The sequence below is a fragment of the Artemia franciscana genome, chromosome 21 (assembly GCF_032884065.1).
Source record: "Artemia franciscana chromosome 21, ASM3288406v1, whole genome shotgun sequence".
Classification (NCBI taxonomy): Eukaryota; Metazoa; Arthropoda; class Branchiopoda; order Anostraca; family Artemiidae; genus Artemia; species Artemia franciscana.
In genome coordinates this window covers 7,640,935-7,661,404 of record NC_088883.1, presented here as the reverse complement: position 1 = coordinate 7,661,404, position 20,470 = coordinate 7,640,935, and the positions used below count along the sequence as shown (strand labels likewise).

Here is a 20,470-nt window from a genome sequence, read left to right as displayed (position 1 = left end):
GGAATCGACGGAATTGGTTAAACAAAAAGAAAAGCTTAAAAAACTAAAATTCATGCTCAGTCGAATTGACCAGAAAAATAGCTAAAAAGGATGAGCAATGACAGCTACTTAAAACAAATCTGACTTTTGCTACATCAAGCTATATCTTTGGGAAAAATTCTTTTTCTAGGACTTAGTTTTTAAGACTTTTTCTTGGGAAGCAGTTCTTTTTCTTTAGGATTGGGTCAAATTTCCAGTCTTATAAGATTTGTAGTCACATACTTGTCTAGTCGTGTGAATGTTAATTCTTGTTAATTGTGTTAAATATAAACAAGTCTTTTTCTAATGAAACAAAGAGTGACATTAAAACTGAAACTGAACAGAAACTATTCTGTATAAAAGAAAGGTTGCCCGATCCTCAGTAACTACCTAAAGTTGCATTGTTTAATTTTTCTGAACATTTGATATATAATGATTTTAACTATTGAAAGATCTATCAGTTCAAGATTTTATTTCACTGTAACTTTATTTTCATTTTCAATGCTTAAGAACTGGAAAAGAGCATATTCGTAATGTAATTTGTTTTCAGTAAAGCGCCAGTGACGCAGTAGGCTTTATGCTTTTACAGTTAAGAAAATTCTTGTTTTATCCAAACTCTTGTTTGTAGTGAAACTATATTCGTCCTGAACAATTTTAGAAAGAACTAATAAATTAGACTGAATATTTGACATATAATGATATTAATTTCTGAAAGCTTATCAATTCAAAAATTTATTGTAAATATAATGTTTATTTTCAATATTAACTACAAAAAAAATATTTGTAACATAATTCGTTTTCAGTAAAGCGCGAATGACGCAGTTGGTTTTAAACTTTTATAGTGGCGGAAGAAGGCCCCAAACTCTTGTTTGTACTGATTTTTGTTCGTTTCAAGCTTTATTTGCATATTCAATTTAGGTTTCACTCGTTTTAAGAATTATTTATTCATTTATATTACTATATATTGTATGTTTGTTTGCATTGATTGTTTATTTAATTTCTGTTTGTGTTGTGTTTCATTTATACTTCAATAGTAAAATATTTTTTTTTCGTTTTAAGCTTGATTTGCATGTTCGATTTAAGAATTACTCGCTTTAATATTTATCCATTCATTTATACTATTGCTTGTTGTATGTTTTTTGTCATGATTGTTTATTTAATTTCTATTCGTTTTGGGTTTAATTTATTCCCTTAACGGTAATTTTTGGTCGTTTTGGGTATGAATTTTAACAGGTATTTGTATCTGCTGATCTTAAGGTTAAAATGACCTGTATTTTTCACCAAAGAATCTTTCTAAAAAGAAGTTTTTCAAAGAAAAATACAGGTCATTTTAACCTTAAGATCAGCAGATACAAATACCTGTTAAAATTCATACCCAAAACGACCAAAAATTACCGTTAAGGGAATAAATTAAACCCAAAACGAATAGAAATTAAATAAACAATCATGACAAAAAATATACAACAAGCAATAGTATTAATGAATTGATAAATATTAAAGCGAGTAATTCTTAAATCGAACATGCAAATCAAGCTTAAAACGAAAAAAAATATTTTACTATTGAAGTATAAATGAAACACAACACAAACAGAAATTAAATAAACAATCAATGCAAACAAACATACAATATATAGTAATATAAATGAATAAATAATTCTTAAAACGAGTGGAACCTAAATTGAATATGCAAATAAAGCTTGAAACGAACAAGAATCAGTATAAACAAGAGTTTGGGGCCTTCTTCCGCCACTATAGAAGTTTAAAACCAACTGCGTCATTCGCGCTTTACTGAAAACGAATTATGTTACAAATATTTTTTTGTAGTTAATATTGAAAATAAACATTATATTTACCATAAATTTTTGAATTGATAAGCTTTCAGAAATTAATATCATTATATGTCAAATATTCAGTATAATTTATTAGTTCTTTCTAAAATTGTTCAGGACGAATATAGTTTCACTACAAACAAGAGTTTGGATAAAACAAGAATTTTCTTAACTGTAAAAGCATAAAGCCTACTGCGTCACTGGCGCTTTACTGAAAACAAATTACATTACGAATATGCTCTTTTCCAGTTCTTAAGCATTGAAAATGAAAATAAAGTTACAGTGAAATAAAATCTTGAACTGATTATCTTTCAACAGTTAAAATCATTATGTATCAAATATTCAGATTGACATAGTTTATACTTTCCAAGACTGTTCAAGACATATATAGTTTTCAGTAAAGCGCCAATGACGCAGTAGGTTCTAGACTTTTACAGCGGGCGAAGACGGCGATACCCAAGCTCTTGTTTGTAATGATTTTTGTTCGTTTTATGATTGATTTGCATATTCAATTTAGAGTTTCACTCGTTTTAAGATTTATTTATTCATTTATAGTAGTATCTATTACGTGTTTATTTGCGATGACTTTTTTTTGTCCGTTTTGGGTTTCATATATACTTCAATAGTAAAATATATTTTTTCGTTTTAAGCTTGATTTGCATATTCAATTTAAGAATTACTCGCTTTAAGATTTATTTATTCATTTATATTATTACTTCTTTTTTTGCTATGATTGCTTACATAATTTCTACTCGTTTTGGGTGTCGTTTATTCTTAAATTGTAATTTCTGGTCGTTTCGAGTTTGAATTTTAACAGGTATTTTTATCTGCTGATCTTAAGTCTAAAAGCGCCTTTACTTTTCTTTGAAATACTTCTTTTACCGAAATATTATTTAATTAATACTACTTAAAAAGGGAAATAAGACCCAAAGTTTGATTACAGATGTCATTCCTTGCAATATTCTAGGACTATTGGTTTGATATGGTCACCCTTGAGACAAAATTATAAGCACGCATCTGTCACCATCCTTCTCGAAAAATTACAAAATTTTGCATTGTTACAGACAGCGGCTTGAAAGCCCTATAATGAGGTTCTCTGATATGCTGAGTTGGATGGTATAATTTTCACTAAGATTAATCAAATGTTTGGGGGATCTTCTTCCTCTTTTTTGGAATTGGGTGTTTTAACGCCATCGCGGTTTTCCGCCACCGTAAGTTTTCCCCCACCTAGGAAATCTTGAATCATCAACAGTATTACTTGGGTCAAAATAGACAGGTTAGGCTAGTCTATGTCTATATTTTTGTCTGTATCTGTGTCTGGGTCTATTTCTATGTCTGTGTCTGTTCTTATGTCTTTCTCTATATCTATGTTTACTCTGACCTACCTGAATTAAAAGGTGGCGGAAAATATATGGTGGCGGAAAACTGCGGTGGCGTTAAAACACTGCTACCCTTTTTTTGGTAATTCGGTAAGTTTCCTCAGGTTCGTAACTTTCGCTTGTAACTGTTCTGATGCAGTACAAAGCTAAGAAGTTCCAATTGGAAACGTTGGATCAAGTAAACGGTTTTTTCTTTCCTATTCTTTTTTATTTGCACATTTTAAGTTTATTCCCTTAAATCTATCTTCTCTATGTCATTCCAACTTAAATTTACGAACAGCTTGAAGAAAACTGAATTTCTCGAAAGTATCTTTCGTAGTCTATTTATAGTAGACACCTTAGAGCTCTCTTAGAATAAACGAAGTTAATCTAATGTTTTATCTTATTTTGCTGGAAGTTTCTAAGCTCTTATAAAGTTGAAACAAACAGAAAATTACTTTTTAAATTCACCAAGTAAATAAGAACTTAAAAATACCAAAATGAAAACCAGTAAAAGCTTAAATGTATAAAAATTTTTGATAAAATTCTTATTCGAGGGTGGGGTATCTACGTAAAACCGTAAGAAAGAGTCCTTTTTGAGCGCTGATTTTTAAACTAGTAAAAAAAAGGCTTTTCCGAGGAAAGTAAAGTACGACATTAAACATACGACATTTACGTTTTGTAATTGTTTTTTTAGTATTAATAAATTGATTGACTGATTGATTGAAAACTCAAAACGAACAGGAAGTTAGTCCGTATCAAACAGCTTGTGGTAACCAACTGTAAGTAAGGAGGGACTCGGGCCAATAGTAACCAATACTCTAAGAGATAGATTTTGATAGCAATTAATAGATTACAATAATCGGATTTTTATGGTTATTCAAAGTATACAAAATTAATAAATTTGATTTTACCCATCAAAAGCTACAAGCCTGACCAAATTTGCCTAATTTTTGAAAAATGGGAGAAACATTCCCCAGAAATCGAACAATCTCACTAAAAACTACACCATTTGATATCCTGCATATCACAAAACCTCACCATGGGTCAGGCTCCTATCTACAAAAATCTCGAATTTTGTATTTTTTTTTCTCTGGAAGAAACATCACAAATACGTGTTTATTTTTTTCTCAAGAACAACCGTATCGACCCAATGGTCCTTGAAAATCAAGAAAGGACTGATTCAAACAGAAATTAAGAGCTCTAGTGCTCTTTTTAAGCTACAAAAAAACTGCAGGACAACTAGCCCCTCTCCCCCACGCTGCATCCCTGAATGACATTCGATCAGAATTTTTAAGTAGCCAGCACGTTCAAAGTTGCAAAGCTCAATAACTATGCCTCTGAAGATGACACAATTCCTAAGAGCATCTAGGGAAAGGGGCTGTAAGGTATGGAATTAGCCCATTGTTTACATATAGCATTTGTTACTAGGAAGTATACGAAATGCCCTCGGGTAATGTGGGAATTCTCTGCAGGGGGAATTTTGAGGCATAATTTTCTACGAAGGGGGAGGTGGATTTCCTGGCCTAATTTTGAAAAAGATCTTAAATTAAATAAAAAAAAGGTTTTTTTTTAACCGAAAGCAAGGAGTAACACAAATTTGACATTTGTGTCCTTCTTCTTTAAGAAAGACTGCTGCTTTCAAAAGCACTAAAATCTTCAGCGTGAAAACTGAAAACATTCTAGAGACTACCATTCTAAAGACTACCATCAATTTGTCTTTGTTGGTGTTTTATTCCCAGGTCTCACAAACAGAACTCTTTTACTTAAAAGGCTAAAAAATAAACATTACAGGATTAAACAATATACTTTAAAAACTAAAAAGTAAAAAAATAAACATTATATTTTCCTTCAGAAACAATATAATATGTCTCTGTTAGCAAAAAATTTGTTCCTCAATATTAGCAACAGATTTCAGCCTGTGATTTAGCATGTTCTTATTAGCAACAAATATGTTCCGATATCTTAGGGACACAGACAAGCCTTTGTCTTAGCAACATGTTCCTATTAGCAACAAATACGTTCCTGTATATTAACAATAGAGGTAAGCCTATGTTTTAACAATACGTTCCTATTGGCAAAACATCCGTTCCTATATCAAACAGTTCGTGGTAACGAACTGTAGTAAGGAGCGACCCGGCTCAATAGTAACCGAAACTCAAAAAAATAGAATTTTGATACCCATAGTTACACCAAAAAATTGCACTTTAATGCTGAGTTTAAATATATAAGTTTCATCAACATCAGTTATACCCATCAAAAGTTACGAGCCTGAGAAAATTTGCCTCATTTTAAAAAATAGGGGAAAACAACCCCTAAAAGTCAGACAATCTTAACGAAAATCACACCATCAGATTCAGCGTATCAGAGAACCTTATTGTAGAAGTTTCAAGCTCCTATCTCCAAAAATGTGGAATTTCGCATTTTTTGCCAAAAGACAGATCACGGATGCGTGTGTATTTGTTTGTTTTTTTCCCAGGAGTGATCGTATCGAATGAGTGGTCCTAGGATATCGAGATAGGGCTCATTCAAACGAAAATTAAGTTCTAGTGCCCTTTTTATGTGACCAAAAAAATTGGAGGGCATCTAGGACCCCTCCCACGCTCATTTTTTCCCAAAAGTCGCCGGATCAAAATTCTGAGATAGCCATTTTATTCACCATAGTCGATAAACCTAATAACTCTGTCTGTAGGGACGACTTACTCCCCTGCAGTCCCAGAGGGAGGGGCTGCAAGTTACAGACTTTGACCCGTGTTTACATATAGCAATGGTTACTGGGAAGCGTAAGGACGTTTTCAGGGTGATTCTTTGGTTTAGTGGAGAGAGTTGATGGGGGGGGGGTCACGTGGGAGGATATTTCCATGGAGAAACTTCTCATGGAGGAAGAGAATTTCAATGAAGAGGGTACAGGATTTTCTAGCATCATTTGAAAAGACAATGAAAAAATAAATATGAAAAGGTTTTTTTTTACTAAAAGTAAGGAGCAACATTAAAACTTAAAACGAACAAAAATTATTACGCATATGAGGGGTTTACCTCCTCGTTATACCTCACTCTTTACGATAAAGTATTTTCAGTAATTTCAACTATTTATTCTACGGCCTTTGTGATAAAGAGGTCATTCTTATTTGGGGCAAAATCTAAGCTTTAGTGAAAAGAGCGAGGTATCGACGAGGGTTGAATCCCCTCATATACGCAATAAAAACATACGAATATAGAAGGTCGTTACGTACGTAAGTTAATTCGTAAGTTGCGTATATTTTTTCCATGAAAACGTTTGTAAAAAATTAAAAGTTTTAGTCGTTTTTTTTTAAGTAATCAAAAACTTGGAGGGCAACTAGGCCTCCTCCCTCGCTCCTTTTTTCTCAAAAATCTTCCGATTAATTGCAATTAATTAATATGCAAATTTCGTTTTGATTATTTATGTGCGGAGAGCCAAGATCAAAACATGCATTAATTCAAAAACGCCCAGAAATTAAATAAAAAAACAAGTTTTTTTAAATGAAAGTAAGGAGCGACATTAAAACTTAAAACGAACAGAAATTACTCCGTATATGAAAGGGGCTTTTCCTCCTCAACGCCCCGCTCTTTACGCTAAAGTTTGACTCTTTGTCTTAACTCTACATTTTAAAACAGTAAATAACTTTAGCGTAAAGAGCGGGCGTTGAGGAGGAAAAGCCCCTTTCATGTACGGAGTAATTTCTGTTCGTTTTAAGTTTTAATGTTGCTCCTTACTTTCATTAAAAAAAACTTGTTTTTTTTATTTTATTAGCAACAGAGTTAAGCCTATGTTTTAGCAATATGTTCCTATATATTAGCTACAGCCTATGTTATAGTAATATTTTTCTTTTAGCGACAACTTGATGAAGAATTAGAAACAATATAATACATTCCTATGTATTATATTCCTAGATATGCTCTAGAGCAAAACTAGATATGTTGCTATTAGCAACAACCAATGAGGACACAATGATAAAATATAATAAATATAAATGATATAAAATATAATCATGTATAAATTATACACACGATAAATAATACAGTTTGAATTTACTTATTGAAAAAAATAAAATATGCTAAATTATTCAGGTAAACTTTTTTTTTACTGTATACTTTTTCAAAACGCCCGATTTTAGATTTTGCTTACCATTGGTAAGTAGTCGTCAGTAATAAAATGGTCACAATTACCAGTTGAGCACTATTATTCACAACATAATTTTTCCGCAATCTCAAAAACTTTCTGGCATGAACTGTAAATAATGAGCGACTAGGTCCAATAGTAACAGAATCTTTAAAAACAAGAATGTTGATAGCGATAAATATGTTAAAAGAATTTCATTTTTATGCTTATTCCAAATATAAAAAGTCGATTAAGACTTTATGTTTTATATATAAAGTCTTAATGGCTTTAAGATAAAATCGAAAATCGTAGTTTTCGATTTTACCCATCGAAAACTACGAGCCTTATCACCTTCAAAAAACAAAGGGATATTACTGAAAATTCCACCAACGGATTCAGCTTATCAGAGAACTCGACTCTGGAGTTTCAAGTTCCTGACAAAAAAATGTAGAGTTTTGTCCTTTTTGCCAGAAGAAAGATCACTAATGCATATTTATTTACCGTTGTTACTTTTTCCAAGGGGTGATTGTATCGAGCAGATGGTCCTGCATGATCGAGAGAGGTCTTAACAACAGTGTCCTTTTCAAGTGATCAAAGAGGTTTGAGGACAACTAGCCCCCTACCATGCCCGGTTTTTCCTCAAAGACATCCGATCAAAATTTTGTGATAGCCATTTGGTTCAGCAAAGTCGAAAGCTCCAATAAATATGCTTCTGGGGATGACATGCCCCAACAGTCCCCGGGGAAAGAGATGTAAGTTACACAATTTGCCGATTGTTTATAATTAGTATTTGTTATTGGCTAACAGACAGAGATTCTTCGTGGGTAAATTCTGCGAGGGAGATTTTCCATGTGGAAAATTATTCGTGAGGAGGAAAGTTTTTGGGGGGATTTTGTAGAGGAAATTTAACACGGGAAGTAATTATTTGGCTTTATTTTATATAAGTTAAAAAATTTAATAAACAAACAAATTTTTCAACTGAAATTAAGGAGCAGCATTAAAACCTGAAGCGAACAGTAATTATTCAAAATATGAGGCGGATTTCTCCTTCCTCAGCTCTTATTCCTTACACTATAGTTTGACTCTTTGAATAGATTCTTCTATAACTACTTCTGAAACACAAGAGCCGTCAAATTTGAATGAGAAGCATTATAAAGAGCTTCAAAACTTTGGCGTAAAAAGCAAGGGTTGAAGAAAGGACAGACTCTCCTATACGGAATAATTTTTGTTACTTTAAATTTTAATATTGCTCCGTAGTTTCAGTTGAAAAGACTTGTTTCTTTTAATTCATATTTTTAATAAGTAGATGCCTTTAATGTAAGTAATGCCTTTAATACAAGTAATATAAAGCCGTTGGGTTATTTTCCATGAGGTCAGTTGGATTTATGATAAGATAAACGGAAAAAAACAAGCACCTACAAAAAAAGTAGGATTTTGTAAAAATAAAATAATCAGTGAGAATTATATTAAAATATTATTTTACTAAAATAAATCTATTAAAATATAATAATTAGATTCAGTTTCTTAAACATAGTTGACCTGATTATTTTAAGTTATACTTCCATAGAAATGTCCTTATAAAAAATAATCCTTGTATATAAACGCAAGTAAGAAAGAATAAGAAGTAATCATTTTTTAATTGCCATTATAATATAAATTAGAAGGTAAAGTTGCCAATATTTATATAAATATATCTATATATATAATAAATGTATAGGGGTTGGAAACACTTACTCCAAAAAAGAAGATGCTAGTAGTTAATTTTTATTAATTTGTTGGACCAAAGATTTAAATACAAAGCAGTTACATCAACAAGTGCAGCTAATAACATCTTAAATACACTTATTAATTAGATACAAAATACAAAAAAGGGGAGCAGAAGACAGAATTAAACATTATAAATTCATCACGTTAAAGGAAAAAGAAAAGAAAAAAAAAACATTCTGAAGCCCAGAGAACTTATTACTTTTTTTAGCCTTTAAGGAGTGATTCCCACGAGCTGACGCAGGAAGTGCGTTCTAGATAAAGTGACACACAATGAGGTTTCTAAGCAGAGGTGACTTAGCACAATTAGGTTGCTAAGCGATCATACAGAGCGGGTAAGAGGGATGTAAATTTTCTTCAATTTTGTGAGATCACAAAAAGAATGATCAAAAAAGAGAACTACATCTCCAGAAGGCACCTAACTCATTCTAGGTAGGAAGCGGGGTGTTAAATTTTTGAACAAGGCCCTTACATTAATAAAAAAGTAATACCATGTAATTTTTAAAATATTTTCATTTTAAGGGGGTAATGTCTACCTTCCACCCCCAAAACCTGCAATATGCCATTACACCGAGCAGAAAAAACTGACGAAAGCTAGCCAGCATGGTTAACGCTTTGAAATATTCTGCGCCAGTTTTCTGACTAAAATTGTACTGCAAGAAGTTAACTTCTACAATCGAAAAAGCTGGCTAAAAATTGTCAAAATCAAAAGAAAATATTCGATAGACCAAAACTTGAATGAAAATACTAGTAAGAAAGGTGCAATTAAAACCTAAATATATAGAAAAACTTGTATCGTACCAAAATAATTCCAATTGTGCCGCCTTGCACCAAGACCTTTCGTAATTGAGCCAGGTTGATAACGCTGAGAATAAGCAAGCCAACTGCCACCGAACTGCGTTAACCATCACGAAGTTGACTTTCACATACCCTTGCATTTAACCGAATTAACTATGCGTGCTCAATTCAATATCAATTAGCCATAAATTGAAAAATACAAAATACCAAAAGTTAAGACTAAGAAACTACAAAATGAAAGAACATACCTGACTGAGGAGGATTAACGTCTTGCTTTGTATTGGCGATATTGAGAACAAATATAAATATTGCCAAATAAAATGGAGTCCCTGCCGCCATTGCTGGTGCTCAGGAATTATCCTGGAATTATAAGAAATTAAATGATAGCCTAACATTCCATTAAAAAAAAGCTATAACCAGCTTACGATTGTTTCGTTACTTTTCTGAATTAGGAAAGTTTTGCTTTCCTTCGTGGATACTATTTTGGATCCTAGAGGAAAATCATTTGTCATATGAATCTGGAGAGTTGGAAAAATGTCAATTTCATTCATACTTTTTTGTTTAACATGTAGCAAAATGCACTCACACGAAAATAACAACTCCAAAGCGAATTTACAAGGTATAACAACTGAAAGTGCTTTTGGATACAAATAAAATAAAAATAAGTTTTTCTTTAACTGAGAGTAAGGAGCGATCTATTAAAACTTAAAACGGACAAAAATTAATCCATATATGACAGGGGCTGTCCCTTCCTCAACGCCCCACTCTTTACATTAGAGTTTTTATTGTCTTAAAAAGTAGAGTTGTGAGAAAGAGTCAAACTTTAGCGTTAAGAGCGGGGCGTTGAGGAGGGGACAGCCCCTTTCTTATACGAAATAATTTCTATATGTTTTAAGTTTTAATGTCGCCCCTTACTTTCCGTTAAAAAAAACTTGTTTTTTAATCTAATTTCTGAATGTTTTTGAATTAATGCAGGTTCTGATTTTGGCTCACCGTATCTGAATACTTCAAACGAAATTTACATTTTAATTTGATTTTTTTGGCTAAACGGCTTTCTCAAAGATTGATCTGGTGATTTTGAGAAAAAAGCGGCGGGGGAAGGGGACTAGTCACCTCCCAATTTTTTGGTTTCTTAAAAAGGCCACTACAACTTTTAATTTTATAACAAACATTTTTATTAGTAGTATATATATGTAACTTAAATATTAACTTACGTAATGAACTTCTATATTCGTATATTTTTGTTACGTATATAAGGGGTTTCACCCCCTCGTCAATACTCCGCTCTCTACACTAAAGTTCAGATTTTGTTCTAATTCCTTAAGGATGACCTCTGAATCACTAATGCCGTTTAGTTATTATAAATAGCTCTTTTGAAATTGCTAAAAATACTTTAGCATAAAGAGCGACGCATTGAGGAGGGGAGAAACCCTCTCATATACGCAATAATTTTGTTCTTATTAGGTTTTAATTTGCTCCTTACTTTCAGTTGAATTTTTTTTTATATTTAATTTTTCCTTGTTTTTTGAATAATGCTGGAAAATCCAGAGCCCCCTTCATGTAAATTCTCTTCCCCCATGATAAATCCCTCCATGTAAAGGTCTTCCCATGTAACCCTCTACCCAGAACCCCTCCTACCACCAGAAAAATCCCCATGGAAACGTCTGTAAACTTCCCAATAACCAATACTGTATGTAAACAATGGGCAAACTTCATAATTTGAGGGCCTTCCTCCAGTCATCCTCAAGGACATAATTATTAGATTTTTCGACTATGCTAAATAAAATGCCTATCTCAAATTTTTATCCGGTGACCTTTGGACAAAAATAAGCGTAGGAGGGGATATTGTTGCCCTCCATTTTTTGTCCCTTAAAAAGAGCACTAGATCTTTCAACTTCCGTTAGAATAATTCCTCTCACGATATTCTAGGAACACTGGGTCAATACGATCACCCCTGGGGAAAAAAATAAGCTTCTGGCAAAAATTACAAATTCCACATTTTTGCAGATAGGAGCTTGAAACCGGTACAGTAGGCTTTTCTGAAACACAAAATCTGATGGCGTGATTTTCATTAAGATTCTATGACTTGTAGGGGGTGTTTCCCCTTTTTTCAAAAATAAGGCAAATTTTCTCAGGCTCGTCACTTTTTATGGGTAAGACTAAACTTGATGAAACTTGTATATTTATAATCAGCATAAAAATCACATTCTCTTGAAGTGTCATTTGGTATCAAAATTCCGTTTTTAGATTTTCGGTTACTATTGAGCCGGGTCGCTCCTTACTAGTTCGTTACCACTAAATATTTGATTCACTTCTATAACTTCCTGAGCTTAGCTCGAACAAATCTCTTCTGAGCTATTTTTATCTTTTCAGTTTATTTGGATGATTTTGCATTAATTTGAATAATTAATGACGCTGGAGTAAAATTTAGCAGTAGTAGTCTCTCGTTGTTACCGACTTATGGACAAGTGACCACCATAAAAAAACAGACTTAAAAATATTTACAAAAACAAGGCAATACAATTAAAGGTGTACCAAAGGAACTTGTTTTGGGATAGAAACTCGCTTCTCAAAACTTTTTGAGCTCACCTCAGAGCAATTATTTGTTAATTGAATTTTATATTGTCATATACCAATAGTTTACTTGGAAAGTAATTGACCGTACGATAAAATTCAGCTAACTGTAATAAGCGGCATTAGACTGTAGTTATACGTTATCGAACGTGGAAAGCTTATATCATCATAGACTTATACTGTATTAGCATGTATCTACACTACATTAAACCGTATTCAGTTAACTCGAAAGGGATCAAGACAAATTCTGATCGAGAGCGGTAAAAATTGAAAACATTTTTTCGCTTGCATGATTATCTATCCCTTTTGAAAATAAAAAGTGAGTTTTTTTTTCAGTTCAGTATTGCTCTAACGCATAGTATATTACAAAAGTGCACATATTACTGTAAAAAGTAATCTATGATACGAGATTGTACCTGATATTAACAGGTCGAACTATTTGCGTAAAGCGAGAAAAGAGGACAACACATGAACTAAACAAATTTTCTTTGATAGCGAATTGCTTTCATTGGCTGTCAGTGACGGAAATCAGTTGCAATAAGCTATATTAAATTTGGTGTAAATATTAGGCACGCTATTCAAAATCACCACTGGGTACTGCTTTCTAGCAGCACGACGCCGTTCTACTTCGGGACAATGCTCGGTCTCGAGTCCCAGTAAGTACCAGAGTGGCCATATGGAACGCATTTGTGCCATTTTGGTGCTTTTTTTGAGGAAGTGCACTAAATTCTTCGAATTGACACATTTTTCTTAGGAGGAAAATAGCTCATTCGGCGCATTTTCGGTTGAAAAATAGAGCTTTCGGCGTATTTTCATTTTTAGATTGCGCAACTTCAGACCAAGCAACTGGCAGCACTGGCAGGAACAAGGAGGCAGCTGGACAATTTGCCATTGGGAAATGCTGCATCCTTCAGTATACAGTTTTGGTTTGACACCATTCGCTTTTAATCTGTTTCCAAAACCTTTTTAATCTTTTTTTTGAAAAGCCATTGGAAAATAATGACAAGTCGAAGGGAACTGACATAATGGTCTGGCAAATGCATTCAAAAATTAAAAATAAAATATTTGTGAAAAATTATCTAAAAAAAGCTAAATTGGTATTAAACAGCTAAGTAAATGCTACTTTGCTTTTAAGGTCCGGGTGCAGGCCTTGAAGGTCTGGCTGCAGAACTTTTAAGGTCTGGGTGTATAACTGGGCGCAGCTTTACTTTAAGCTATGCAATTTTAGGTAGCAGCAGGTCCTAAATTAAAAACAAACACGGATGAAAATCTGCTGAAAGAAGCGAAAAAAATTGGCACCAAAAAGCTTAAGCAGGTCCAGCTTTCATTTTAAGGTCTGGGTGCAGACCTTAAAGGTCTGGGTGCTGACCTTTTAAGGTCTGGGTGGATAACTGAATGAAATCGCAAAGCTGATGTTTCAGCTTTAAAAATGTTTAAGCGCTGATTGTAACTATGTTGAAAAGTGAAAAAGTTTGCATTTTAGTTTATGATACCAATGTTTAGTTTATAATCATATGATTTATGGTTTCGCTGAGTATATGATTTATAGTTTCGCTTACTCGATTACAATTTTTTTTTTAATTGACGGTTGTCAGTCGAAATAATTGTATAAATAGCATAGGCCTACGAATATATAACCCTTCGGATACACGGTAAATTTTAATTTGGTTGATTGAAAACTATTGGATTAAAAAGGTTATAGTGACGAAGAAAAAGATCTGTTTTGTTACAATGTTAGCGAGAAATCTAACAAAATTCTTCGTATCATTTCTGAAGAAAGCTCTATATGGGTATTAATTAAATAAAAATTTACAAATTAAGTTCTTGAAAAAAAGTAAAGAACTCCACTGAACCAAAAATGAGCAAAAATAAAATAAAACAATGTACCAAGCGTAAAACTAACACAAATCAGCATCGATAAATCAATGAAACCTAAAACGAACAGAAATTAAAATAAAAAACCTGAGTTAAGCTCAAAACGAGCAGAAATTAACATGAATAGGGCTCAAAACTTCTATAACTTTCCAAGGCCAAAAAATGATTTGTACTTTACTGGAAAAAAAAACAAAAGAACGTGCATTTTCATTTTAATATACATACGTTGATATTTTAAGATGTTAACAATTTTTGATTTATTGAAGTTATACAAGTGAAAACAATTAATTTTTTTCAGTTAAGTACACATTATGTTCTAGCCTTGGGAAGGCATAGGAGTTTTGAGACCTACTCATGTTAATTTCTGCTCGTTTTGAGTTTGACTCGGATATTTATTGTAATTTCTGTTAGTTTTGGGTTTCATTTATTTATCCATACTGATTTGTGGTAGTTTTACACTTGGTGCATTATTTTATTTTATTTTTGCTCATTTTCGGTTTAGTGGAGTTCTTTCAAAAACATATTTTGTGGAAATTATTTAATTAATATCTGTTCGTTTTATACTGACATGGTCTTTTCAAGGAAAAGAAAATAACAATTTAAATTTTTCGGTTTTTCTTTAAGAATTTATAGTTTGACCTGCTATTTGTATGCTGGGTAAAATTTTCAACAATTTTTAACAACATACACTCTTTAAAAAATCTGGATAGAAATAATAGTGTTTAATTTAGTTATATACCTCTTCTAGCTGACCAGAAAAATAAAACTTGATACCATTCGCAAAAAAATCTATCTATGCTCTTCGACAGCGTGGATGCACTTACACTTTTTTTGATTTAGTTAAATTTTAAGAGCAGAAGTAGAAATAGAAGTAGTCCTGAAAGTTTAAACATAATACCCTCAGTCGTTCTTGGGATGCTGCTAAGATGTCTTATTGGCAATCAGTATAAACACAGTGTTTTTTTTTATTTTATCTTAAGGCAACATTTAGTTTTTAAACATAATGGGCAAATTGCATAACTGTGAGGTGGTAGTCCAACACAATAGTCCTAGAGATTCAATTACAAGACTGTTCAGCTATGCTGAAAAAAGGTCATCTTAAATTTTTATTGGAAGTGTTAATGATTAAATTATGAGCTAAAGAAGAGGGCTGATTGTCCTCCAATCACTTTTGACTTATAAAAAGGGTACTAGAACTTTAAACTTCCATTCAAATTAGCTCCTTTGAAATATTCATGATATTACTAGCTAAAACAGAGCAGTGCCACCTGTGATATTGCTTATATGCCCTTTTAATTCTTGCATGCGTATAGTTTTTTTTCGTTTAATTCAAACTCCCCATAAACGATTCAGCTTAATGCCCTTAGTGTCATTAGTTACAGTAACTTCAGAAGTAGCATCAAAAGTATACACATAGTGTCTTCTGGCTAGCTCAAAATCTGTCACAGCTTATCCTGAAAGGTCTAACTTAATATTGTAAGCTGTTATTATAATATTGTTTTGTCACTTTATTAACAATCTAGGTGATCATAATTCGTTTCGATTTAGTTCAGCATCCACGTAAATATTCCTTGAAAGCTTCACCTTAATACCCTTAGCTTGTGTAGTAGCAATAGTTGTAGTAGTATTTGTAGCAGTATCCACCTAACAGCTTTTTTTTAACATCCTTTTCAACATCTGATAAAAGTTTTAATCGATACCATCAGCTGGTCCTGAAGTATTGCTGATACGTCCTCTTGATAACCTATGTGGGCACAGTGTGATAGATTTATTTCAACACAGTTACAATGTTGCCCAAAATTTTAGATTTATTATGATTAGTAGAAGTAGTAGTAGTAGTAGTAGTAGTAGTAGTAGTAGTAGTAGTAGTAGCATCAGTAGTTACAGTGGTAGTAGTAGTAGTAATAGTAGTAGTAGCAGTAGCATCAGTAGTTACAGTGGTAGCAGTAGGAGTAACATAATAGTAGTCTTAGATTTAGTATGAATAGTAGTAGTAGCAGAAATAATAATAATAGTAGTATTAGTAGTTGTAGCAATAGAAGCAGTAGTATTACGATGCAAATATTGTCTTTTGGTTAGTTCAACATCCCCCATATCAAACGTAGTTTGTTTTATTTTCACACACGAGACTGTTCCTAAGATATTGCTGATATGCCCATTTGACAATCTGCATACGGATGGCAGGTAGTAATCCGTAAAACAGAAATTTCCAGAAATGTCCTCTGAAAATTTCACCTTCATACCCTTAGGTATAGTTGTACTTGTAATAGTACCATAGCAGTAGAATAAATATTCAACTTAATAAAATTAGCCGTTGCCTGGATATTATCGAATTGCTCTTTGATAACCTGTATATTCATATACTTTTTGAGATTTTCATCTTAATGCTCTTATCCGTACAAGCAGTTGCGATAGAAGTTGTAGTTGGAACAATAGAAATACTAGTACTAGAACTAGCAAATGTTGCAGTAGCAATATTATTAGTAGTAGTGTGCAAGCATTGGCTTTTGGTCAATTGATCTTCCCCTTTAAGCATTCTCTTAATACATAAATCTATTCTGAAAATACGCAATTTTGACAACATAAATGGACATAGTGTCTTTTGTTAGTTTGAATTTGCCATCAATATTTTCTCAAATTTTACCTTCATAGACTTAGCCTTAATAGTACTATTATTAAAGTAGATTCGGTGGTAGTATAAATAGTTGAAGTAGTTGTAGTGTTAGTTTCTATTAGTAGTAGCAGTAGTAGCAGCAGTATTAATAGCAGTAGTAGTATGTGCATATTGCCTTTTGGTGAGTTGAACATCGCTTTCTTGATGCCCAGGAAGTTTCACCTTGACACATCAAGCTGTTGCAATTGAAGCGGTTGCTGGAGTAGTTTAGTAGTAGTAGTAGCATAAGTAAAGGTAGCAGCGGTATTAGTGTTAGTAGTGACATGTATATATTACTTTTTAATCAATTGATCTTCCCCTTTAAGTATTCTCCGAAAGTTTCAACTTAATACCCAAATAAATTCTTGAGATACGCTTTTTTGACAATCTGCATGCGCTTGCTTAGTCTGTTTTGATCTAGTTCAAATTCCCTATTAATATTCTGTCAACTTTTCACCTTCATACGTGTAGACTTAATTGTACTAGCATCATAGCAGTAGTGGTAGTAGTAGGAACAGTAGTAGCAGTAGTAGTATATAATTATTAGTAGTAACAGTAGTACTGGCAATGTTAATAACAGTAGTAGCAGGTATATTTTGCCTTTTGGTCAACTGAATATCCCACTCATGATGCCCCTGAAGTTTCCTCTTGATATCATAAGCCGTTCAAAAAAAAATCACTGATTCCCACCGTATTAGGAATCTGTATATACACATAATATGTTTTAATTTAGTTCAACTTTTCCATTAACGTTTCCTCAGGTATTTTTTTCAATATCCTCAGCCTTAGTAGTACTCGCTACAAAAGTAGTAAAAAGTGCACTAGAACTTCTGATTACCAATCTATAAGTCCCTTCCAAAGCATATACTACCATACTTTCTATAAGAACCTTATATGCGTCTAGGGTATAACTTACAACCCTTGCCCTCAGAGCTATAGGGAGGGGGGATTGTCTTTCTCACAGACACTATTTCCAGATCCTTCAACTACAATGACCAAAATTGTTATCTCCAAATTTTGAAAGAGGTTTTAAGGGAATTAATGATCATGGAGGGGGGAGGTTGCTCTAAAGTCAATAACTCTTAAAAAGGCACTCTAACTTCCAATTTCAAATCAAATAAGCCCCATCTGAAGTTTATACGACTATCCATTCCATAGAAACCTTATATGCACCCATGAAAAGACTTACAGCCCTATCCCTTGAGCACTGGGGGGTTGTGTCAACCCTAGAGGTATTTTTAAATGTTCTTTGGACTATGTTGAGCAAAATTGCTGTCTAACAATTTTAATAAGGTCCGTTTGGCAAAGAAAGATAGTTGGGGGGGTGCTAGCTGCCCTCCATCACTTTTGACTCTTAAAAGGGGATTTGAACTCTCAATTTTCAACCGAATGAGGCTCTTCCAAATTTTATACAGGCATCCCTTCCATAAGAACTTTAAATGCCACCGGGGCATAATTTACAACCCTTGCCTCCAGGGTCTGAGGTTTGTTTCCACCCAAATGGCCTTTTTATACATGACAATTGGACTATTTTGAATAAAATGCCTACCTCAAAATGATATTTGGACTATTTTGAATAAAATGGCTACCTCAAAATTTCTATTAGATACATTTTGGAACAATACGACGGGTATGTGTGTGGAATGAGCGTAGGTGTCCTCCGATCACTTTCACTCTTAAAAGAGCACTAGAACTTCTGATTATCAATCCAATTAGCCCCCTCCGACTTTTAGACGACCACACTTTCTATAAAAACATTATATGCCCCCAGGGCATAACATACAACCCTTGCCCTAAGGGTGAAGGGGGGTAGGGGGTTGTTATCCTTAAAGATATAATTTCCGGACCTTTTAACTACGTTGAACAAAATGCCTACCTCAAAATTTTTATTGGAAATTTTTGAGGAAATAATTGGCGTCAGGGGGGGGGGCATTTGCCCCCCCAATTAATTGCGACCAATAGAAATAGCATTATTCCCTCCAATTTCCAATAAAATGAGCCCCTTTTGAAATATCTACGACAAAGCTTTCTATAAAAACCTTATGTGCCCCCAGGGCATAAATTGCAACAGTTGCCCTATGGGCTGTGGGGGGGGGGGTCATCCTCAAAGACATAATTTCTTGACCTTTCAACTACGCTGAACAAGATGGTTATCTCAAAGTTTTGATTGGATGTGTCTGGGGAAACAGTGGGCATGGCAGGGGGCTAGTTGCCGTCCAATTACTTTTGACTATTGAAAAGGGCACTAGCACTTTCATTTTCCAATCGAATGAGCCTTTTTCAAAGTTCCTACGTCAACAAATGACCATCTCAAAATTTCTGTCAGATACATTTCGGAAAAATATAAGGTGTGTGGGAGGGGATATCCACTCTCGGATCGCTCTGAATCTTGAAAATGGCCTTAGAAATTCTGATAATCACCTTCTGTCAAATTCTCAAATACAATCACCTCATCAAATTCTGTTTATAAAATCACCCTTTGAATATAAACCTTATATGCTCCGAGGCGCTATAACGCTTGCCCTGAGAACTGGGGTTGGGGGGGGGTTGTCATCCTCAAAAACATAATTTCCATACCTTTCAACTGCGTTGAACAAAATGGCTATTTGATTCAAAATTTTTGGGGAAATAATGGGTGTGGGGTTGGGGCATTTGCCTTCCGATCCATTTTGAATATTAAAATGGGCATTTTTCATTTCAGTTTCCAATTGAATGAGCCGATTATTCCGAAGTTTATACAATCACCTTTTCTATATAAACCTTATATGCCCCAAGGATATAACTTAAAACCCTTTCCCTGAGGGTCGCGGGGGGGGGGGTTCATCCTCAGAAAATAATTTCCAGACCTATCGACTACGTTGAATAAAATGGCTATCTAAAAATTTTGATTGGAAATGTTTGGGGAAATAATGGGTGTGGGTGGGGGTTTGTGCTCTCCAATCCATTTTGACTAATAAAAAGGGCACTAGTCCTCTCAATTTCCAATCGAATGAGCCCTTTCCAAGTTTCTACGACGACACAAAGTGTCTTTTTTTTCTGTTTATGCATTGTGCATTCAACTTACAGTAGACCTTCCGCTAAAGGCTTATAAAGTGTTTTTTTGGTGGGGGGGGGGGTATATTAGAGACTTTGCGAAAATTAATCGTATAAATTGTAAGTTTTGTTATCGTAAATTGATTTTTCTGTTCAAAGGTTAATGTGATTCTTTTGCCTTTTGCTTAAAACAAATTAGTTTTGCAGTTATTTTTATGGTGGAAACCGAAAAGTAAACTCTATCAAACAGTTCGTGATAACGAACTGTAGTAAAGAGCGAACCGGCTCTATAGTTACCAAAACTCTAAAAAATGGAATTTTGATACCAATAGTTACATCAAAAGAATTAAATTTTAATGCTGACTTTAAATATATAAGTTTCATCAAGTTTAGTCTTACCCATCAAAAGTTACGAGGCTGAGAAAATTTGCCTTATTTTAGAAAATAG

At 33.4% G+C, this 20,470-nt stretch overlaps 1 protein-coding gene across 2 annotated transcripts in view; it reads right to left on the bottom strand.

Moving 5' to 3' along the window:
* The window catches only part of LOC136041082 (vitellogenin receptor Yl-like), a gene marked incomplete at its 3' end in the record, with an annotated part of 238,165 nt that overhangs the window by 207,437 nt on the left and 10,258 nt on the right, over positions 1–20,470 (bottom strand). For both annotated transcript variants that reach the window (XM_065725635.1, XM_065725636.1), the window contains 1 exon segment: positions 10,136–10,247. In XM_065725635.1, the coding sequence (XP_065581707.1) occupies positions 10,136–10,226 (91 nt within the window).